The sequence below is a fragment of the Anabrus simplex genome, chromosome 2 (assembly GCF_040414725.1).
Source record: "Anabrus simplex isolate iqAnaSimp1 chromosome 2, ASM4041472v1, whole genome shotgun sequence".
Taxonomy (NCBI): Eukaryota; Metazoa; Arthropoda; class Insecta; order Orthoptera; family Tettigoniidae; genus Anabrus; species Anabrus simplex.
Window position 1 is genome coordinate 625,913,082 of NC_090266.1, and position 23,916 is coordinate 625,936,997.

General features: G+C 40.4%; 2 protein-coding genes across 2 annotated transcripts in view; one reads left to right on the forward strand and one right to left on the reverse strand.

Moving 5' to 3' along the window:
* The window catches only part of LOC136864277 (uncharacterized), a 459,021-nt gene that overhangs the window by 374,889 nt on the left and 60,216 nt on the right, over positions 1-23,916 (forward strand). The gene's annotated exons all lie outside the window — the stretch shown is intronic.
* On the reverse strand, positions 4,083-5,902 carry LOC136864276 (actin, muscle). The gene has a single exon (XM_067141050.2). The coding sequence runs from the start codon at positions 5,822-5,824 to the stop codon at positions 4,694-4,696; it is 1,131 nt and encodes a 376-aa protein (XP_066997151.1). The 5' UTR covers positions 5,825-5,902; the 3' UTR covers positions 4,083-4,693.

The following is a 23,916-nucleotide window of genomic DNA, read 5'->3' on the forward strand; positions in this document are numbered from 1 at the left end:
TATAAGATGTGTTTTGGCCCCATACTGACATGCACCAGAGACCTGGACACTGACGAAAAGACAGGAGTGTAAACTCCAGGCCAGTGAGATAAAATGTTTAAGAAGTATGGCAGGAACAACAAGAAAGGGCAGAATAAGGAAAGGTGTCAGAAAGAAAGCTTTCAGACACAATTGAGAAAAATACACTGAAATGATCTGAAACGTGTTAAAACAATGGATATAAAATGTACACTAAACCAACGTTTAGATATTTCACATTGTGAAGCAATATTTTTCTTACCGGGCGAGTTGGTCGTGCGGTTAGGGGCGCGCGGCCGTGAACTTGCATCCGGGAGATAGTGGGTTCGAATCCCACTGTCGGCAGCCCTGAAGATGGTTTTCCGTAGTTTCCCATTTTCACACCAGGCTGTACATTAATTAAGGCCACGGCCGCTTCCTTCCAACTCCTAGGCCTTTCCTATCACATCGTCGCCATAAGACCTATCTGTGTCGGTGCGACGTAAAGCCACTAGCAAAAAATATATATGTTTTTCTTCTATAGTCAATAGCCAGATTAACAACCTGCTTCAATGGTTAATATTTCTTCTTTTAGAAGTTTGAAATTATACCAATGTTTTTATCAGAAAATGTTTTATAAACAAACATTCGGTTACGGGCTGAAGATTGATGTTCAGGTTAGGGACAGCACTAGGATGAACAGCCGTGCAACATTGCATGCACTTATCTTGAAAACTGTGGTAGTTATAATTTAAATGGGTTTAAAATAGTTTAGGGAAAAAAGTCGTGGTAAGCTACAGTTGGTTTCAGTGTCTAAAGTCTCTGATCAGTGATCACATAGGAGTACATTTTAATTCATAACTCGGTCATTTTTAAAGATAAATGAAAAGGAATCACTAATTTAAAGATGATAGGTCATTTCAGTTTAATAAGGTAAAACTGAGAAGTGTATTTGTTTATTCTGAAAGATTTATGCACTCCCACCACAACCACCGTTAAGTTAGTTTTGCACAGAAGCACGAATATACCTTAGAAGAGCCATGATGAAATTGTGACTCGCGATTATATTTTGACTCTTAATGCCTAACCCCTCCAACTACCACCCAGTCTTTGGGCGACAGTCAGCCTCGTTCCCATCAGTATTTGACCTGATGATAGTGGTGTACCGCAGTATCTACAATCTACCTCTACGAAACGAAACTTTCAAGTAGGACGGGAAGATACATTTCTTTGCTATGATATTGTTGATATTTTCAAATCTTTCTCCAAAAAGTACCCATAGCTTCATTCATTCACTCACTACAACTTATGTTCGTGAACGATTATTTTCAGCAATGAAATGTCGTATGGCTTTTAGAAATGCCGAGATATCCGAGGACGGGTTCGGCTCGCCAGGTGCAGGTCTTTCTATTTGACACCCGTAGGCGACCTGCGCATCGTGATGAGGATGAAATGATGATGACAACACATACACCCAGCCCCCGTGCCATTGGAATTAACCAATTAAGGTTAAAATCCCCGACCCGGCTGGGAATCGAACCCGGGAACCTCTGAACCGAAGGCCAGTACGCTGACCGTTCAGCCAACGAGTCGGACTAGCAAAGAAAGTAGTGATAACTAAATGTAGATAACAAATGGCAAACGCCATTCTGATCAATTACGATTGGCAGTATGTGACATAATTCCTGATTTTGGAACGCTGTCACAAAGGTCTGAAGAAAATTAAGATTAGGTTCGTGTGTCCCATTTTTTCGCTTCTTTCTTAGACGATGAATATGTTCTTCTTTCTATTGGACTTCAGCTTTTGTAACCCTGTACTGTACAACATTATGTTTACCGTACTTGCAGTATGTAGAATGAATAATGTTATTGACTTTTCGTCCCACTAACTACTTTTCTACGGTTTTTGGAGACGCCGAGGTGCCGGAATTTAGTCCGCAGGAGTTCTTTTACGTGACAGTAAATCTACAGACACGAGGCTGACGTATTTGAGCATGAGCATCTTCAAATACCACCGGACTGAGCCAGCATCGAACCTGCCATATATGTATAATGAACATTCGTCTCTGTGTCAGACAGTAGCTTCACTTATCCTCGGGTACTACTAGACCCTACTAAATGTTTTCATTCCTCCACTGAAGGGGAGGCGGGCTTCCTAGAAGATGACGCCATCCCTCAGGCCAGGAGATTTGTACCGGTGAAGGCGAGAGAGCCTGAGCCGAGCGGCAGCCGTGGATTTGTTTGAGATTCCCGACCGATTGGGTCCTTAATCTCAATCTAACGTGTAGCTCTTACGAGCATTGACTGGTGGGTTTGTTTGGTAGTTAGCTTCCAGTATTTCAGGGAAATAGTGGAGTGGCGAAGGTGGAGGTATTGAAATGTGGTGGAGTTCGCGGCCGTGGCATATACTAGACCCCCCCACCACAATCCCCCCGCGTTTCCTCCCTCCTAGATGAATGCTATGCACATTGCATTACCTAGGTACACAGTTATTCGGTGCACAATCACCACTAGCATAGAATAAAGCTAGTTTGAACTTCATCGACCAGATTGGTTTCCAGTTCACGAAGGGATGATAATAATTACCATTTTCCTCCTAACTTTGTAGCATTGTTACGATCCGAAGTTGAATTCTGAATGAGTTTCGCGATGTCCCTAACCCCCACCACTTGGACGGGTCTGTGTGCTATATGGAGTGTGCAGACACAGAGCCCTCATGTGGAGAAATCTAAATAAAGACGCATGTACGACAGGTTTGAGTTAGGTGCCTTTCCCTCTCGAGTTCAAGTCTACACTAGCGCCGCATATAGCTGATTTGTGGAACTAGCATCGCGATGTTCTAACTTGCGATGTCACAGTGATATTCGATAAATAAATATGTATGAATTTCTGTTGAAGTTCATTTGCAGCTGATAGATCATTAACTCTGCTAGGCGAAAACGAATATCTCAGCACTGACTGCGTCATCGTAACACGTTAAAGAAAAACCACTAACTACACGGAATGTGCGACCCTGAATAAAAGCTCTCAGTTAAAATAAGAATTTATTATTCTATTTCAGTGCGAAGTAAAATGTTGCTTTAGAAATGTCGTAGTTTGTGAAGGGTAAACTGAGAATGGAACGAAATTCATGCAAATACGTTGCTGACTGGGCAGCAAGATCGTGTGTATGTATAAACGGCAATAGTTTTAATCTTCCATGAAGAGAATAGGTATTGATAAATCTCATTCTCTTGGCTTCAGTAAGAATGAGATTTTAGGCGGTGAATATACTAAGGTTCAGTATCAATTACCGTGCCAAAAGCGCTTTAAAGGAGGGCGTGCTTCTTTCTGGGTCGTGCTGCAGTTGACACTCGCGCTATTCCTGGCACTCTATAATTATACTCCACATGAACTGAGCTCGACCCCTAGCAGAGCTAACAACCTATGAGCTGCAAATGAACTTCAACAGAAATTCATACCGTACATATTAAAAATAACGTGTTAAAGGGGTCAACTCTTAAGCTCGAAATAACGCCATATCTCATATACTTTCAAGGAAGTGTATGCTAATTGCTTCCCCCCACCCCCACTCCTGAAAAGAGCATCACGGCCAATAAAAATCACACTGAAATCTTATTGGGTAAATTTCTCTGTCGATTTATTATTTCCCAACATAAAGCCATATTAATTAATATTATGTCAAAGGCAATGCATAAAAAAGTCAGTATGACTACCTCGTCTGCTTTCTTCACATTGCACTGGAGGGCATTCAGAAAAATAATTTAAGTGCATAGTCAATAAATGTTGTTCCCGACAGGATGGCTGGACCATGTGCAATTGAATCCATTCTTTATACTTACCACTTGACCGCCCCCAACAGTATCCTCTTCTCAGCCAGAGCATAATATTTTTTATCAGCAGGTAAAATGGAAGGTTTCCAGGGGAGATGACATGTTCATACACTTGTTTTCGATCATTCCTCTACTTTGGCAACACGGTTTTGTTTTGGAGAATGGTTACTGGATCTCGGGAAAGGGATATATTTACTATAACACATGCTTTGACGTGGAGATCATGACCAAATGAAGTGGGGCACAAAAACATAAGTTACGATCAACAATTTATTTTTGATGTTGCAACATTCTCAATGTGAGCAATTATATCATATACAATTACGAATATCACCCATGATAGAGTAGTATAACCCAAATTCACGTATTTCTTCATCTGCGTGTGACTGAAATACACAAAATGGTTATGTAAAAATCTTAACCTACTTCCATTTGAGTCGGTGAAGTAATAAACTGACATTAAAAGATATCACTTAAATGGAATACGTATGGGTTAATGATCAAGACTCGTGATTATATATGGTTATTTAAGTATTTACATAGTTCCAATTTTTTTCTTGAGTTTCGAATGCGTTACATGATCATGATTATTCTTAACTCACTTAATGAATGGATCCATTTCAATATTTATGACCGGACACTGATTAATAATTATTTCTTCAAATACAGTCATTGAAGTAAAGTATCAGTCGAATATAGTAACTTAAATTACACAATACGATATTAAATTTATCACGCACTAAGATGTTGATCGATCGTGATTGTGTGACGTTGTGGTTGATGACGACGTGCTCGAGGATGTCGTTTAAGCTGCAGTTGCAGCTACTGTAATATATGACGTTGTTGTTAGGTTCAGATGTTGTTTAGAAGCACTTGCGGTGGACAATACCAGGGCCAGATTCATCGTATTCCTGCTTGGAGATCCACATCTGCTGGAAGGTGGACAGGGAGGCCAAGATGGAGCCACCGATCCAGACGGAGTACTTCCTCTCAGGGGGAGCGATGATCTTGATCTTGATGGTTGAAGGAGCAAGGGCGGTGATTTCCTTCTGCATCCTGTCAGCAATACCGGGGTACATGGTGGTACCACCGGACAAGACAGTGTTGGCGTACAAGTCCTTACGGATGTCGACGTCGCACTTCATGATGGAGTTGTAGACGGTCTCGTGGATACCGCAGGATTCCATACCCAGGAAGGAAGGCTGGAACAGAGCCTCAGGGCAGCGGAAACGCTCGTTGCCAATGGTGATCACCTGACCATCAGGCAATTCATAGGACTTCTCCAAGGAAGTGGAGGCAGCAGCGGTGGCCATTTCCTGCTCGAAGTCCAGAGCGACATAGCACAACTTCTCCTTGATGTCACGGACGATTTCTCGCTCAGCCGTGGTGGTGAAGCTGTAGCCACGCTCAGTGAGGATCTTCATCAGGTAGTCGGTCAAGTCACGGCCAGCCAGATCCAGACGGAGGATGGCGTGAGGCAAAGCGTAACCTTCATAGATGGGGACGGTGTGAGATACACCATCTCCAGAGTCCAACACAATACCAGTGGTACGACCGGAAGCGTACAGGGACAGCACAGCCTGGATAGCAACGTACATGGCAGGGGTGTTGAAGGTCTCAAACATGATCTGGGTCATCTTCTCACGGTTAGCCTTGGGGTTCAGGGGAGCCTCAGTCAGCAGGATTGGGTGTTCCTCAGGAGCCACTCGGAGTTCGTTGTAGAAGGTGTGATGCCAGATCTTCTCCATATCATCCCAGTTGGTGATGATTCCGTGTTCAATGGGGTACTTCAGAGTGAGGATACCTCGCTTGGATTGAGCTTCATCACCCACATAGCTGTCCTTCTGTCCCATACCCACCATCACACCTTGATGGCGGGGTCGGCCCACGATGGATGGGAAGACGGCGCGGGGAGCGTCGTCACCGGCGAAACCGGCCTTGCACATGCCGGAGCCATTGTCTACTACCAGCGCAGCTACGTCGTCGTCACACATGTTGGATAGATTTTTCGATTAACGTTTGGCACACCGGCGTGCTTCTTGATCTGAGTCCTGGCAGCGACTGAACTGAGGAACTGGCAGACTGCTATCTATAGTCTCGGCTGGTGGCGCTGCCTGCGCCTCCTTCAGGCAAGCCAAAAATATCAGCGCCCATACAAGGGTATCCCCGATCCGTCCGTGACGCGACGCCTCTATCCCCATCCCCTCCCCGCATAGCCATGTAGGGCCGACGGTGCATCCCAACAAACCGCAAGTTTGCCAGATTTCCTCTCTCACACGTTGCCTCATCGAACTGGAATACTTTGAGCCCCACTTCCGTATCCAAGACTTGTACATTCAGATCCTTAGGTACGTTATGCTTCTGCTCTCTTCTAAAAGAATATAGTAAGGAATTAGTAAATTATGTGATTAAGCTAATAACTGAATTAAAGTCCGATAGATCGATTCTCCGGCTCAAGACTGAAGTGAATGTCAGTGGTACGAATCAATATTGTTGCGTACACCTCAGTGGTATGCTTCTGTATTGTTGTATTGCCATTGCCAGTACAAATTTCAGATGTACGGACAGAGATCTAAATCCAGAGTACAGAGGAAAAATTCCTGAGGAGATTACTTAATTGGTTGATTGATTTAAATAATAATTAGTTAAATTATATGCGCACAAAAGTGACGAGGGTTTTCAGCAGAGAGCTCCTACGTTCGTGACTTAGAAATTAGTTGTTTGTATTTGCTCGATTGTTCTTAGACATAGTTTCGTATCCGAGCAGTTAAGTTCTCTCTACAATAAGTATCTACACCACGCCAGGACCGAAGTTCGAATCTAAGAGTTGACAGTAATATTGTTATTGGGTTTACGTCCCACTAACTATTTTTTATGGTTTTCGGAGAAGCTGGGGTACTGGAATTTTGCTTCGCGATTCATTAGCATAGCAGTAAGTCTACTGACAGAGGCAGGCCTATTTTTGCGCCTCCAAATACCACCGGAATGAGCCGCGATAGAACTCAGCAACCTCAGCCACTCAGCTCGCCACGGAGATTATCCTGAGTTCGATATTTGTCCGAGTATTCCCCGGTACTCACTCACCAAAAGAATCCTAATCCCATCTAAGTACAATTAACCGCAGTATCACAGACACCATAGAACAATGTAAACAGTCTTCATTAAAATGTTACCCGTGCAATACGTTTTTATAGCCATGAAGCGACATAAGCATGTCAATGGAAACGTTTTATTTGTAATATTTTATTATCCGACTTTACTCACGCCTTTTTAGAGAAATTTTCAGTAATCTCAGGTATCAAGTACCAATGGATTAAGATCTTTTTTGCAATTGGCTTTACGTCGCATCGACACAGATAGGTCTTATGGCGACGATGGGATAGGAAAGGCCTAGGAGTGGGAAGGAAGCTAGTTGTTTTACGTCGCACCGACACAGATAGGTCTTACGGCGACGATGGGACAGGAAAGGGCTAGGAGTGGGAAGGAAGCGGCCGTGGCCTTAATTAAGGTACAGCCCCAGCATTTGCCTGGTGTGAAAATGGGAAACCACGGAAAACCATCTTCAGGGCTGCCGATAGTGGGATTCGAACCTACTATCTCCCGGATGCAAGCTCACAGCTGGGAAGGAAGCAGCCGTTGCCTCAATTGAGGTACAGTCCCAGCATTTGCCTTGTGTGAAAAAATGGGAAACCACGGAAAACCATCTTCAGGACTGCCGACAGTGAGGTTCGAACCCACTGTCAACCGAATACTGGATACTGGCTGCACTTAAGCGACTGCAGCTATCGAGCTCAGTAGGATTAAGTTTAGGCGTTATTGTTTTGTTAATACTGTATTACGTAACTATTTACAGTGTATATAATAATATTATTACTATTTTATTAATAATAATGTTATTTGCTTTAAGTCCCACTAACTACTTTTACGGTTTTCGGTGGTGCCGAGGTGCCGGAAGTTTGTCCCGGCATTATTTTATGAAAACGAACAATTTATTTTCCCGTGCAGGCTTTACAATACAAAAAAATAGATAAATGAGGCATGTAATACGAAAATAGTCTCACTTTTCACACTGTGAAGTAATACTTGACAATGGCGTACGGTAACTATGACCTTGACAGAGTACGGCTGTCCGTGTGTCACTTATGACCAAGTAGGTCATCCAAGAAAACGTATTCTACGGTAAACGAAGGGTATCTTAATTATTTCTCCCTTCAAATGCATATGGGGCTGTTGATCAGAGAAGTCCTAAGTCCCTTTGTATGAGGTAACAGCTGGGCTGAGTGGCTCAGACGGTTGAGGCGCTGGCCTTCTGACCCGAACTTGGCAGGTTCGATCCTGGCTCAGTTCGGTGGAATTTGAAGGTGCTCCAATACGTCAGTTTCGTATTAGTAGATTTACTTGCACGTAAAATAACTCCTGCGGGACTAAATTCCGGCACCTCAGTGTCTCCGAAAACCGTAAAATTAGTTAGTGGGACGTAAAGCCAATAACATTATTATTATTATTATTATTATTATTATTATTATTATTATTATTATTATTATTATTGGTGATGGTAGTAGTAGTATTATGTAGCAACAGCAAGAATATTAAGAAGACAAGCCATCATTTATGGACAGCTATGAGTGACTTTTGCTCTAACATTCTGGGTGGTTTAAGAGCTAAATGTCAAACACCTGTCGTCGATGGTGATGCAGTAAACGTACGGCCAGCCGAGGTTCCAGCTTCCTTTAAAATGCACTTGGTTTCTACTACTGGCCGTACCACGGACAGCGGACTCATTTGAGGACCTGGAATGGGCCACACTCTACCTCAAGTATATTACTGAGAAATATTAATTCAACATTTCTTCAATTGGTATACATTTTAAGAGACGGCAGGATGTCAAATCTTTGTCCCGAAAAAATTCTTTAATGTCAACGATACGAAGTTGTCACATTTAAACACCTTCAAATGCCACCGACCTCAGCCAGGATCGAACCAATTGCCTTAGGAACAGTACCACTAATCGACTGCGCCTTCGAGATTGGCGTCTAGTTTTGATCCAGTAAGTACTATCTGGTAAGTGAGCAACCTACTACAACATAATGCTGTTAACACACGTTCCCAAGATATTTGCTATTTACCGTGATCATATTATACAGTAGTATGTGCTTCGTTAACTCTTCAGTTCCCTATGAAAAATCGAACTTTAAAAAATTTTTGCTCACTTTTGAGCATAAGAACAGTCATAGAATGTGAATGGTAATGAAAATACTCGGAATGTCGACGTTAAGGTTATTATTCTGTATCTTTCTACTTTCATGTTTTAATACTGTCTGTTTTAAGAACATTTGGAAGAAATTATGAAAAGTATCATTTTTAAAATTTTTGGTGAGAGAAATGTTATCATGAGGTCAATGGTGTATTATGTGTATACGATATATGAACCGGCGTTAATTTTCGTGCCTTTAATGAGGTTTAATTTCGTGTGGCTATTTCTAGCCGAGTGTAGCCCTTGTAAGGCAGACCCTCCGATGAAGGTGGGCGGCATCTGCCATGTGTAGGTAACTGCGTGTTATTGTGGTGGAGGATAGTGTTATGTGTGGTGTGTGAGTTGCAGGGATGTTGGGGACATCACAAACACCCAGCCCCCGAACCATTGGAATTAACCAATGAAGGTTAAAATCCCCGACTCGGCCGGGAATCGAACCCGGGACCCTATGAACCGAAGGCCAGTATGCTGACCATTCAGCCAACGAGTCGGACTTCAATGAGGTGATGTACGGTATCTAGAAAGAAAGTAGTCAGAAAGCTGAATTCTATTTATTCACATTCATGACAAACAACATACTAACATTCCAGTAATGACTTTTCCAGCGGAGCAAGGATGTATAGCCTAATAAAATTAAAGGCGGTAATTTTAATGTTATCAGATTGTATCTTCTTCCTGATCTTTTTCCCAATCCGTTGGGACCGGCACTTGATATGGATTTGACCCAGTTTTAGAACCGCCAGGCTGAGTGGCTCAGACGGTTAAGGCGCTGGCCTTCTAACCCCAACTTGGCAGGTTCGATCCTGGCTCAGTCCGGTGGTATTTGAAGGTGCTCAAATACGACAGCTTCGTGTCGGTAGATTTACTGGCACGTAAAAGAACTCCTGCGGGACTAAATTACGGCACCTTGTCGTCTCCGAAGACCGTAAAAGTAGTTAGTGGGACGTAAAGCAAATAACATTATTATTATTATTATTAGTTTTAGAACCGGATGCCCCTTTTGTGTATTTACTATTGCGAGTTTACGTGGTAGGCAGCAGTAGTAGTAGTAGTAGTGTGTGTGTGTGTGAGAGAGAGAGAGAGAGAGAGAGGTGTATTAACAATACGAACGCTTAGTCCCCGAACCAGGGGAATTAACCATACGCAGTTTAAATCATCAGCCCGGCAGAAAATCGAACCCGGGCCCCTCTGAACCTAAACCAGTGCGCTGCCCATTCATACAAGGAGGCAGACAATGTTCGAAAATTGGACTTTGATGTGAGAAAATACTCTAAATTATTTTGATCTGGATTTTCTCAAAAAGGTCCACTTGATATTTTCGTAGTTAGACACACTTCTCACAAAATCTATTAACAGTCTTTCTGTTAAATACCTTTGACCTACAATAAACTGCATTTTTGATATCAAGAAATTATTGCGTACTTTGAAAAATATAGATTAGAGAAGCAGTTTTTGTACAACTTTTTCAGAAATGATTTCATGAAACACTGCAATATTTCACGTACCTAATTCATTCAGGAGTACGATACCCTAAAATTACAGTATTGCTAATGTTTTGAAAATATTTATAATATAATGAAATATTTTCAACTAAATCAATTCATTTTTTTTCACAGGAAATAGAAAACGTCAAGGTTTGCCATCCTGATCAATTGAATTACTTTATAACAAATTATTATTATTGGGAGATAAATATAACCTGGTTAGCTAAAACAACTATTTTAAGGGGAACAGAAACTATATAATCCCGCCGGGCTGAGTGGCTCAGACGGTTAAGGCGCTGGCCTCCTAACCCCAACTTGGCAGGTTCTATCCTCGCTCAGTCCGGTGGTATTTGAAGGTGCTCAAATACGACAGCCTCGTGTCGGTAGATTTACTGGCACGTAAAAGAACTACTGCGGGACTAAATTCCGGTACCTCGGCGTCTCCGAAGACCGTGAAAGTAGTTAGTGGGACGTAAAGCAAATAACATTATTATTATTATTATTATTATTATTATTATTATTATTATTATTATTATTATTATTATTATTATTATTATTATTATTATTATATTTATTCCAATTCAGGAATATTTCTTCTACACATTGGTGATAGAATTGACCATTTTTACCGTTTTCTGACATCAAGATTCACTTAAAATGTCACTATAGTCTATTCAATGATTGCAACCTTAAACAACACATGAAGATATATTTAGGACTAGGCAGCTGGACGTCAGATCACAAGTTCTGCCCCAGTTCTCTCCGCAGGCCACACACCGTTATTATTGTGATTGTTAGATGTTCTTTGTACAGTCCCTTGAATCATTATTAGAAGTTACACGAAACCGGTGTCGTGGGTCATTGTCTTACCGTCTGCTGAGGCACTTATCTTATTGAATCGACAAGAAACTGTGGTAGAGAGTTTTAAACTTCACTCTTCGGTAGTTTCAGACAATTCCTTAATAATTTCTGTGCCAGGCTCCTAATTGTCCATCTTTCCTATCCATTGTCAGCAGTCAACCGAAAAGGTTTAACGCAGAGGCGTGTTGCTAAAATGCATAGTCTGTGTTTTCGATTAGTTAGTCAGGTACGAGTGAGTGACTGCGTGGTACGAGCCGTGTAGCTGTTAGCTTGCATTCAGGAGATATTTGATTCGAATCCTGCTGCCGGGAGCCATGCAGATGACTTTCTGTGGTTCCCTATTTTCACATCAGGCAAATGCTAAGGATGTACCTTGATTAAGGCTAAGACCACTCCCTTTCCAGTCCTAGCCCTTCCCCACTCTCCCATGTGTTACTGTAACGTTAAACCACTAGCTTCCTTCCCAGTCCTAACCTCTTTCTCTCTCAACGTCGCTGAAAACGTTTCTAAGCGAGTGCGACGTTGATCCACTTGCAAAAAGATTGTCGGGTACTTCCAAATTCCCATCTCCCTGCTTCACTGCATTTGTATGACTACATACAATATACTGTATATATATATATATATATATATATATATATATATATATATATTGCTATTTGTTTTGCGTCGCACCGACGCAGATAGATCTTTTGGCGACGATGGGATAGGAAAGTCCTAGGAAGTGGAAGGAAGCGGCCGTGGCCTTAATTAAGGTACAGCCCCGGCATTTGCCTGGTGTGAAAATGGGAAACCACGGAAAACCATCTTCAGGGCTGCCGACAGTGGGGCTCGAACCCACTATCTCCCGAATACTGGATACTGGCCGCACTTAAGCGACTGCAGCTATCGAGCTCGGTACATACAATAATTACAGGCTATTCTCAAGTTAATTTTTCTTCACTCTGGTGAATTTACACATTTCTAAGAAATAAGTCATGAATGAATGTTACTTTTAAAATAATAAATTCATTCCTACATCATTCATTACCTTCATTAAAAATATGTCCCAGAAAATAGCAACTCAAAGAACATGTACGATAAATAGAACATGAGATAATATGCTGAAATTTTAGACATTTATTTTATTGAAATTCAATTGAAGAGTCATCTGCAAAGACGAGTAATTTAAGTTTGTATTGATTTTATAGGAAATCAATTTTAAACTTATTTGAATTAATTTGTCTACTCCGCGTTGTAGGGGTAGCGTGCCTGCCTCTTACTCGGAGGCCCCGGGTTCGATCTGAAGGCTGGTTCGAGGTCCACTCAGCCTACGTGATTACAGTTGAGGAGCCATCTGACGATGAGATGGCGGCCCCAGTCTAGAAAGTTAAGAACAACAATCGAGAGGATTCGTCATTCGTCGTGCTGTCCCACACGACACCTCGTAATCTGCAGACCATCGGGCTGAGCAGCGGTCACTTGGTAGGCCTCTTGATAGGAAATTCTTGATTCCATAATAGTCTTTTTTCACTTCTTCTTCTTCTTTTTCATTTTCTTATTCCTCTTCTTCGTACAGCGCTTTTTCCCCACACCTGTGGGGTCAAGAGAGCGAACTGTGTCTCACATGTGTATTTGGCCCTGTTTTACGGCTGGATGCCCTTCCTGACGCCAACACTATATGGAGGGATGTAATCACTATTGCGTGTTTCTGTGGTGGTTGGTAGTGTAGTAGTTGTCTGAATACGAAGAGTGAAGTGTTGGGACAAACATAAACACCCAGTCTCCGAGCCAGAAGAATTAATTAGACGCGATTAAAATCCCCGTCCTGATCGGGAATCGAACCTGGGACCCTCTGAACCGAAGGCCTCAGTGCTGACCATTCAGCCAAGGAGTCGGACACTGTCTTTTTTCACTGAACGTACAAAATAAAATTACAAGTAGAAGGAAAGTCGCTAACCTTACGGAGCAGTTTATGTATTAGTTCACAATTACGAACCCGTATTGTGAGGGAAATTTTTGTAACATTCTCTTGTATTTAAACCACTAAACCGCTTTATTCGTTGGAAATCTTTGGAAGTTTTCCATGACATAAGCAAGAAATCTGAAAAACAATTCTTTCGTCACATCAGTACATCAGAGTGCTGATCTCCATTGACTTTCGAAGATATCTCTGTAACTACTGATAATATGACTAAACAAGATTAGCTCGCACTGCGACTATAGAAGCATGTACCGCCATAAATCACACCACTACTAAACGTACTGCAAAGTAGAAACAAACGAGAACATTGTTGCGTAAAGGAACGATATCAAAGTAAATCTGCGACTATCCCGCTTCTCCTAATGTCTTCACTGTTTCTTGTCTTGTTACATGCCAGTTTTGTAAAACGCTGTGGATTCGATACTGTCAATCGTTTCTGCAGTGGATATATACTCCTAATGATGTATTAAACTGAATATTTTAAGTTATTATCTACGAAATGTTGACAATTTCCCCCTTTCTTTGCAGTGGATTCTTCAACTATTATTATTATTATTATTATTATTATTATTATTATTATTATTATTATTATTATTATTAGAGAAAGGAAAATGCGAAGAAAATATTGCCAAGTATATTTTGCCAAAGTGTGAAAATAATATTCAAAATGTGAAATACGTATTTTAACACTAAGCTATATTTGTCTCTAAACCACTTAAAGCAGGTTTAAATCTTTTTTTTTTCCTGCTAGTTGTTTTACGTCGCACCGACACAGATAGGTCTTCCGGCGACGATGGGACAGGAAAGGACTAGGAGTGGAAAGGAAGCGGCCGTGGCCTTAATTAAGGTACAGCCCCAGCATTTGCCTGGTGTGAAAATGGGAAACCACGGAAAACCATTTTCAGGGCTGCCGACAGTGGGGTTCGAACCTACTATCTCCCGAATACTGGATACTGGCGGCACTTAAGCGACTGCAGCTATCAAGCTCGATCAGGTTTTAATCATTGTCTTGCAAAACAAGCTTGCAAGTAGCTCTCCAATATTTTCTGCCAAAAGGTTATATTTGTCAGAATTGATTTGTAGTATGAAAATTATCGCTCCACATCACTCTATGTAATAGAAGTAACTTATGTCGTACTACAATTGGTACCGTAGCTTATATTTACTGGTATTTCACTGGTCTTATCTTGAAGCATCTTTTAACTTCATAGAGAGTAGATTGGGATTACCATACATGTTTTCTGGAAAACTCTCGATATAATATCTGGAAAGCCTAGTTAACCGCTAGTGGAGAAAAACAGTGCAAAATATGAAGAAAAATTGTTTTCATCCTTAAAGCTACAAATTAAATTTAAAATATTATAAATTCATGTGAAATGAGTTGCAGATTCTGAAAAGTCTTGTTCCTGTAGCGTTAGCACCCTTCATTTAGAATATAAAATTTCATATTTTGCGTGTTTCTAACCATAACACAACGTAATTAGGGTTAACCCTACAATGTCCTACGTGGCATATATATCACACAAATCTCTGTATCAACTTACAGCAAGCCTAAGTCATGCCTGAGGCACATTTGTCACACTATTGCAAGCAGCCACTGACTGAAGAATGTTAACTTCATTCTTAGATGAAACGAAATGGCGTATAGCGTTTAGTGCCGGGAGTGTCCGAGGAAAAGTTCGGCTCGTCAAAGGCAGGACTTTTGATTTGACTCCCTTAGGCGACCTGCGCGTCGTGATAAGGATGAAAGGATGAAGAAGACGACACATACACCCAGCTCCCGTGCATTGCCATTAACCAATTATGGTTTAAATTCCCGACCCTGCCGGGAGCCGAACCCAGGACCCCTTTACACAAAGGCCAGTACGCTAACCATTTAGCCATGGAGCCGGGCATTCTCATTCTCTCTAATTACTTGACGTAAGCCGATATTTTCTATGAGAAAGTGAAGTATTTTTAGTCTAGATAGTTAAGACAGTTTTAGATATAGCTTACTGCAGGCCTATGGTACATAATACTCAGAAAATGTAACACAAATAATTGAACAGAAAAGATTTATTATTAATATTCATTTCCTCTTCTTTTCATTAGTTTGTTCAGCTCCTTGTCTGAATTGTCAGTGTAGTGGCCTTCGGTCCAAACAGCCCCGGGTTCGATTACCGGATGAACATTATTTATAATAATGTGAAAATGAATAATTATTGTGTGTACATGTGAAATCACGACCAATTAATTTGATCAAGTAAGAAACAGAAGTCCTGTTGAAAATATTTTGTTAACTAAAGTATATAAAGCTGTTAACATACACACTGTTGGAAAGCATTACCAAACAATAGACTGGTTCTAAATCGAAGTTCGGCTGTAAATATGAAAATATATTGGTAATTTTCTACGTCAGGCTCGTATCAGTAGATTCACCGGCACTTAAAATAAATCCCGCGGGATAAAATTCTGGTACGTCGGCGTCTCCGAATACCGTAAAAGTAGTTATTGGGACGTAAAACTATAATACTAATAATAATAATAATAATAATAATAATAATAATAATAATAATAATAATGCTATTTGCTTTAAGTCCCACTAACTACTTTTACAGTTTTCGGAGACGCCGAGGTGCCGGAATTTAGTCCCGCAGGAGTCCTTTTACGTACCAGTAAATCTACCGACACGGGGCTGATGTATTTGAGCACCTTCAAATACCACCGGACTGAGCCAGGATCGAACCTGCCACGTTGGGGTCAGAAGGCCAGCGCCTCAACCGTCTGAGCCACTCAGCCCGGTTCGTAAAACTATTATTATTATTATTATTATTATTATTATTATTATTATTATTATTATTATCATTATTATTATTATTCCGTATACTAACCCATTCCTGTATTCTACCAAGACTACCGAACCAATAGAAATCAAGAGTGCAACTCTAGATGTACGCGATGGCTATGAGCACAAGGTTGCCAAAGAAAGAATTTCTGGGTTTCCTGATAACCTTCACACTTAGTGAATGTGGTTCTAGTAATAATCAATCCATGTAAATGGTATTGCCGAAGTAAATTATTCATTAAGGCAGTGATGGGCAGGGCTGCTGTGGACGGGCCAAGAACGGCTGTAGCCTATTGCGAACAGCCTATGGACTGGTAGTCGTGAAGGCACACACATGCCTGTTACACATTTGATTACTTTCCAAGGCTTACTTCAGTGAAACCTTCTCTTTCGCAGAGTGATCTCAAAGAATATCCTGAAATACTGCTGGACTGCAGGGAGAGATCTAATCACGATTTGAAGACTTGGGCAATCTTACAGATCACTTTGACATATTTGGAATTCTATTCTCAATAAAAGTTGATTCCGTACCCTCAAAGTCACAGCTAGAAATTGTTGATTTCCAGTATGACAGGGAGCAAAAGGAGAATTTTGAAAACCAAAAGTTTCCTCTTTCAAGGTTGCCACATGATCATGTGACCGAGATGCTGTGTATCTTTGGTACAGCATACATATGGAAGTAGCTATTTTTGGTTATGAAACTACGTAAGTCCGGCCCAAAAAAAACATGTTGTCTGATGAAAACTCGAAAGCTGTTCTTAGGTTAACATATGCACAGAATATAACTCCAAATATTGAACGCTTGGTAAAGGGTAAAATGATTTGCAAGCATTAAGCCAATAACACATTAGTAAAATCAAATTTGTTGATTTTAATAGAAGTAATACTGTTAGTTTCGTCAAAATCAAGAAAGTGGCTGCATGGTTTGGGGCACACAGCTATTAGCTTGCGTTCGGAAGATAGAGACTTCGAACCCCACTGTCGGAAGCCCTTAAGATACCTTTTTTTTCACCTTTACACCAGGAAAATACTGGGACTTTACATTAATCAAGGCCACGGTCGCTTCCTTCCCACTCCTAGGCCTTTCCTATCCCGTCATTGCCATAAGGCGTATCTGTGTCGGCGCGACCTAAAGCAAAATGTAAAGAAATAATGCGCAAGAAGTTGTTTGTTTGATAGTATTTAAAATCTGCAGATAAAGTGTAATATTATTATAAACTTATATTTGCACTTAGATGCATTAATTGATTACATAAGTTCCTTCATCAGTAACATGATTCACGTTTTGGGCACCGCACGTCACTGCGAGAGCCCTGTGTACGGCCCACGCTGAAGGGAGAGCGAGAGCCGACTCGCTAGGGCTAACACTGCCCGTCACTGTCATTAAGGGAATCTGGACGTCGGAAGGGCCAAAATTTCGATTTTTCACTTTTATCAATTTCATTATTAACGTGTAGAGGAAGCCCTCCTGAAAGAAAAATAAATACCTCCCGGCAAAAAGGTTGTAACTCTCACTTTTCTAGAATGCTGGGTTTCCGTGCATAAACGACGTATGCGGTCAGAGTGAGGCATGTAGGAAGTTATGTTGGCAAACTTGAACGTTAAGCGCCTTTTTTCTTTTGTTTAAATTTCGCCACGGGTCGTGCGGGTGCAGAAACGTTGTATCAATGGACAACGTTGCATTTTGAGGGTTACAACGTTTTTGCCGGCAGGTATTCAAATTATAACTTATATCTTCATCCTCCAAATTCCTTTAAAATAGCTTTATGTTAAGTAAATCACTGACCGAACGAGTTGGCCGTGCGGTTAGGGTCACGCAGCTGAAAGCTTGCATTCGGGAGATAGTGGGTTCGAATCCCACTGTCAGCAGCCCTGAAGATGGTTATCCGTGGATTCCCATTTTCACACCAGGCAAGTGCTCGGCCTTTACCTTAATTGAGGCCACGGACGCTTATTTCCCTTTCCTTGCTCTTTCCTATCCTAGCCATAAGGCATATCAGTGTCGGTGCGACGTAAAGCAAACTGATGAGTTTGTGTATGTTCATCGAGTACTCATACCGAAGACTGGTTGGAAAATTACTTGCTCCGGCGAGCAGATGGTAATAGATGGCTTAAGCGTACAAGGGAAGTGAGGAGTGAGGTAGTTTCCCATTGCTTTCCTCACCGACCCAGAAGCTGCTACGACACATCAGTTTGCAACGTCCACCGAAATACTCATACCAACCGATCCTTTGAGCGTAAAATTATTTTGCGAACTAAGGTACATATATCTCCCAGAGTGCTCCTGATAAAGTGATAGAATTTTCCAGAAAGGTGGATATTAGCATCCCCAGTTTGATTTACCAAAATGATTATATTTATTTAAAATGCTTCATTATTTTTTAAATAAGAGCAAACAACTTGCAATAATTTTTGAGTATGCAAATTTTTAATTAAAGTTTCCATTATTTTTCAACACATACCGACAAAAGTGTTAGAGTGAAATTATGTTCTAATGATAGTATAAACTATGAAATTTGGAACTGCTTCATGAAACGCTTTTCGAAAAATATGTACCTAAGAATGCTTCCTTAATCTGAAATCTTTGAAAAGTACGCCAACATTTCTTGATCTAAAACTTCACTGTTGGCTGTATGCTAGTGACATTTAACCCACACATTTCAGACGCTTTAGGCTAATATGTGTGTGAAATTTTATGAAAATGAAGAGAATAGCTTTAGAGCAAAACCTTTTAAAAGTAATAACATTTAAATAAATTCTCACGTCAAGTCACATTAAGTGAACCGAGACATGTGAAAGGATTTAAAATGCATTTTTATTGCTATAAATTCTCCTCATTTTTGAGAACGAACTATTATATATTACGTGCGTTTTTAGTTCTTTAAAATATTTAAAGGGATAGTGCCTGTCTTAAAGTTGATGTAAGTTGGGTGTTAAGTCTTTTCTTTAACTCACTTTTTCTCGGTACTATTTTTTCGTAAACGTAGACACTATTGCAGGAACTGTTAGGGATAGAAAGCTGAACTTTGGAGCATACATTTTAGAAGTACCGCGTTCTGATAGTAAACTGTTGTAGGCTACTTAGGTCCACTTCTGAGCTAAACTTTCTATTTTGAAGAAATAGGTAGAAATGCTGTTGCGTGTGATAATTATTTTCTCCACTTAAAAATATTTCGGCTAGGAAGTTGACTTATCAGGCTCAAGTTCAAAATGATAGAAAATGTCTCAAGCCTATATTTTTAAACACTTTCTCAGAAATTGTACCTGAAATTTCAAATATTATTGGTATTATTACCAAGTTTTCTTATTTTACTTAGAAGTATTTTAAGAAAGAGTAATGAAACTATGATGCCTTTGCTGGCGGGACCTAGTGTTTACAGTGCACTATGTCTTCTGGTATGGCCTAGAGCTGGCTTTGACAACATGAAAGTGACTGAGGTATGAGTGATGCTAGTAATGCCATTCCTTATGCAGCCAGTCCCTGTTATGAATGGTGTGAAAATATCGCTCATAGGGTCGGTTGATGCATGCATTTCAGTGGGCTTGGCAGACTGATATGTAATAGTAAGTTCTGGCTCGGTGAGGAAAGCAACAAGAAACTACTTCACTCCTCATTTCCCTAGTACGCCTCTTCAGTGATGCCTAGGCCATCTATGACAGCTGATGGCAGAGCTGTTGAGGACCCAACCAGCCTTAGGGCTGGCGACTGAATATACATACATACATACATACATACATACATACATACATACATACATACAATGAAACTGTGAAGATCACCTTTGATAAGTTACTATAAAGAATAGCTGCCTCTGTGGATCCGGAGGCCGGAGGGTTCAAACCCGGCAGAGGTAGTCGGATTTTTGAAGGGCGGAAAAAAGTCCATTCGATACTCCATGTCGTACGATGTCGGCATGTAAAAGATCTCTGGTGATACATTTGGTATTTACCCGACAAAATTCATTAAATCTCAGCCATAGACGCCCAAGAGACATCCGGTTTACTCGGTCTGCCATCTAGTGGGCCTAGAGTAAAACGGAACGTCAAAATTGACGAGCAGACAGCCAGATGGCGTCAAGTCGAAATGTCTGCACACGGTAGCCGAGGCCATACGATTATTATTATTATTATTATTATTATTATTATTATTATTATTATTATTATTATTATTATTATTATTATTACTATAAAGAATGTAAACAAAATTCATTAGAATTTGTATTTAAAAAGTTGATATCAAGATGCTCATTTCTCTGTTTGGAATACTTCCTGATTCCCTTTAGATCCTGCTAATGTCAGCGGAATAACTTGTCTCCAGGACTCCCGCTGAATGGGTCTCGTTCTTACTTCTACTAAAATTAGCGCTGGTTTGAAGAGCTAGCTCACCAGCTGGATGATTACAATAGCAGCAAATGTCATCTTGGTTTTCTCACTCCCACACCTAATTTTAAAGTAGCAAGTCATAACATCTTCTTGTACGACTCATAAAACTAAGAATAGAACCTCTCTTATTCATCTCCTCGTTGGCTTAGTTACTGTTGCTTTATGTAAGGGAGACCGTCCATCGGCCTGCTCGTACCTGGCCTATATGTTAGCTATGTGTTAGTTGCACTCTTGATTTCTACTGGTTCGATAGCTTTGGTAGAATACAGGAATGGGGTAATATATGGTATAATTGGTGGTAACATTGGTAGTATTTTTAGGAAGAGGAACTTACAAGGATGTGTAAATTACGAAGTAGGAAATGACCATATATTTTCATATTTACAGCTGCAATTGATTCAGAACCGATCTATTGTTTGGTACGCTTTTCCAACAGTGCGTATATTAACGGTTTTATATAGTTAATAAAATATGTTCCACAGGGCTTCTGTATTTTACTTGATCAAATTAATTGGTTGTGATTTCACATATACACACAACAATGATTAATTTTCACTTTATGAATAATGTGCACCCGGATCCTTGGCTGAATGATCAACGTTATGGCCTTCAGTTCGTAGGATGATGGGTACGATTCTCAGCCGGGCCGAACATTTTTGTCGCGTTTAGATAGTTTCTTATAACTTAGTTCAGTATTCATATAACTGGCGAACAAGGACGAATTCTGAAGAAGTGTGCTTGAACACTAATGTTCTGTACGATAAGTGATCGTTAATGTAGGCTACCTTCGCTCAGCGTCTAGAATTTTTAACGTTTCCGTTTCTAAAATAATCGAGCGTCAAATCGATTTGAAACGCCTACACTGTATCATTAGATGGAATATACAGGTAACTAAGATTGCATCTTACTCTATCAATTCTACGAGGGAAAATGCTGTAGTTTACACTTCCGCTTAGTTTTGTGCAGTTATTACGATAACATAACAACTGTGCTCGTTATTCCCAATGTCCACATGCGGGGACATGTACATTTTAATTTATGAGTATCAAAGCAATTTGGATTTCCCTAAAATTTTATTGAGGATGTGTTCTCAAAGTAGCTTTTACAACCTCACTAACTGTTAACTTTTGTAAACCCTTTATGACCATTTAACTAGACGTGATAGAGTCGTAAGAATGTTCCGTACACTGTAATTGCTGGTAGAAGCTACATACTGGATGTAAAGGACGAGGATTCTGCGTAGCACAGTAATGTTTCGGTTAAACAGGCCTTTCTAGAGCCTTCTTTGTTCTCTAAGTTAAGAAAACCGACATTCTCTGTTTGAGTTATTTTAAGATGAAAATCATTGAATGGCTGATTTATAAGTAGGGCCCGGATTTAAAAAAATGCATATGCGCATATGCAAGTGCATATTTTGAACGTTAGTGCGTATAGGTCTACATATATATTTTTTCTATTATGTGTGATCGATTATATAAGATATCTGAAAGAAATAAAAAATCTAATGAATTCTATATATTGTACATCCCTTGGCAACACGAGAAGCCTTCACTGATTTAGGCAAGTGCTTTCAGTGTTACAATACAAGCAGGTAGACGGATAATGATACTTTTCACAACAGCTACTGTATTTCCTTCTTTCTGACATTCCTTTCTCCTTTCAGTAGCCTTCCAAAGGTTTGCTTAAACAAGTTAACTTGCTTCGTCTGTTGCAGTATTTTACCAGATTAAACTATAAAAGTGCCTAAAGAAAAGAGCTCTAGGTATTTTTTAATTAAACAGTGGATAACATGCAATACCTAGTGTCGGTGATGTACTGCACTGTGCGACACGAATGTAAAATGCGATGTACAAATGTACAAGCATTGCCCAGTTACGTCCGTCGATGTAGAACAATCATTTTCAGCGTATAAATTAATTCTGCCTTACAACAGAAAGTCTTTTACTCCAGAAAATATTGAAAAACTGTTGGTAACCTACTGCCACGTACTATTTTGCAAGGAATGAAACACGTTTATCAATTTAACACTGAGTTAAGCTTAAATAATGCGTTGGTAAGAGTATTTTGTTTTATTTTTAGTGCATATTTTCGTGCATATTTTAGTGCATATGTGCATGCATAATTTTGGAGTTTTTAGTGCATATGAATCCGGGACCTATTTATAAGTTTGTTATTCCTGTACACACAAGGTCGGGCTCAGAACCTGTTCATGAACAAGGTGAACAATGTACTTCGACGTAATTCCTAATATGAATTGTGTTCTGTCCATATAAGTGGACTGTAGCCTGGAAATAGCGCACGTTCCTAAGGACCACATATGAGGAGTGTCTGTTCAGAACGCGCTATTTCCACCTTAAGAAAGTTGCAGGAAAAAGCTCAAGAAACATATAATAAAAGGCTCATGGAATCCACCCATGGTCGGGTTTGGTACAACTGTTAAGGAATTACATCTTTCTAGTCTGGATTGGTTACTGTATGGTAATCGATAATACTCAACTACTGTACTGTAATGCGTGTGGATGAAATACTGATTATTTTTTTAGAAGTGAAATTCCACCTTTTGAACAGGCACTCCTCATATGCGGACAAATATACCTGCGAACTCTAAAAAATAAAGCTGCCTATCTAGCTGATAATAATATCAGTACTGGAACTCCTGAAAGTGGTAGAAGTGTGAGCCTCGGGTGTGAAGAGGGGATCCTTAAACAGGTCATTGTCCTTTTTGAGCCTGAGTGTTTCCCGTTCTAACAAACCAAACCCCACGGCGCTACAGCATCGAAGGACCATGGCCTACCAAGAGACCGCTGTTCAGCCCGAAGGCCTGCAGATAAGGAGGTGTCGTGTGGTCGGCACGACGAATCTTCTTGCTTTCTAGATTAGGTCCTCCATCTCATCGTCAGATAACTCCTCAACTGTAATCACGTAGGCTGAGAGGACCTCGAACCAGCCCTCATATCGAACCCGGGGCCTCCGGGTAACAGGCAGGCACTCTACCCCACACCGCGGGGCCGGCTGTTCCGTGTTCTACAGCGGAGATTTTCAATCTGTGATACGAGGAAGATTGCTAGGTGGTACGCGAGAAAAATGTCTTACAAGCAATGTGAAAATGTAGTTTAATTTCGAATCTACAATAACTTATGTAGAATATGTTATTGACAATCAGTCTATATAAAATAGTATAAGGAGCCGAGTGTTTTCTGAATTCGTAATAGGGCCTATGGTCTGCATTATTGAATCACGTGTACAGATAAATATGTTTTCATCGCCCTTTCTCCTCACTCCGAGTTCTTGTCCTGAATAATGTATATGTTTTCATT

What these genes read in the sequence shown, in the direction of transcription:
- LOC136864276 (XM_067141050.2), bottom strand. Translation starts at nt 5,824, where the DNA reads ATGTGTGACGACGACGTAGCTGCGCTGGTAGTAGACAATGGCTCCGGC.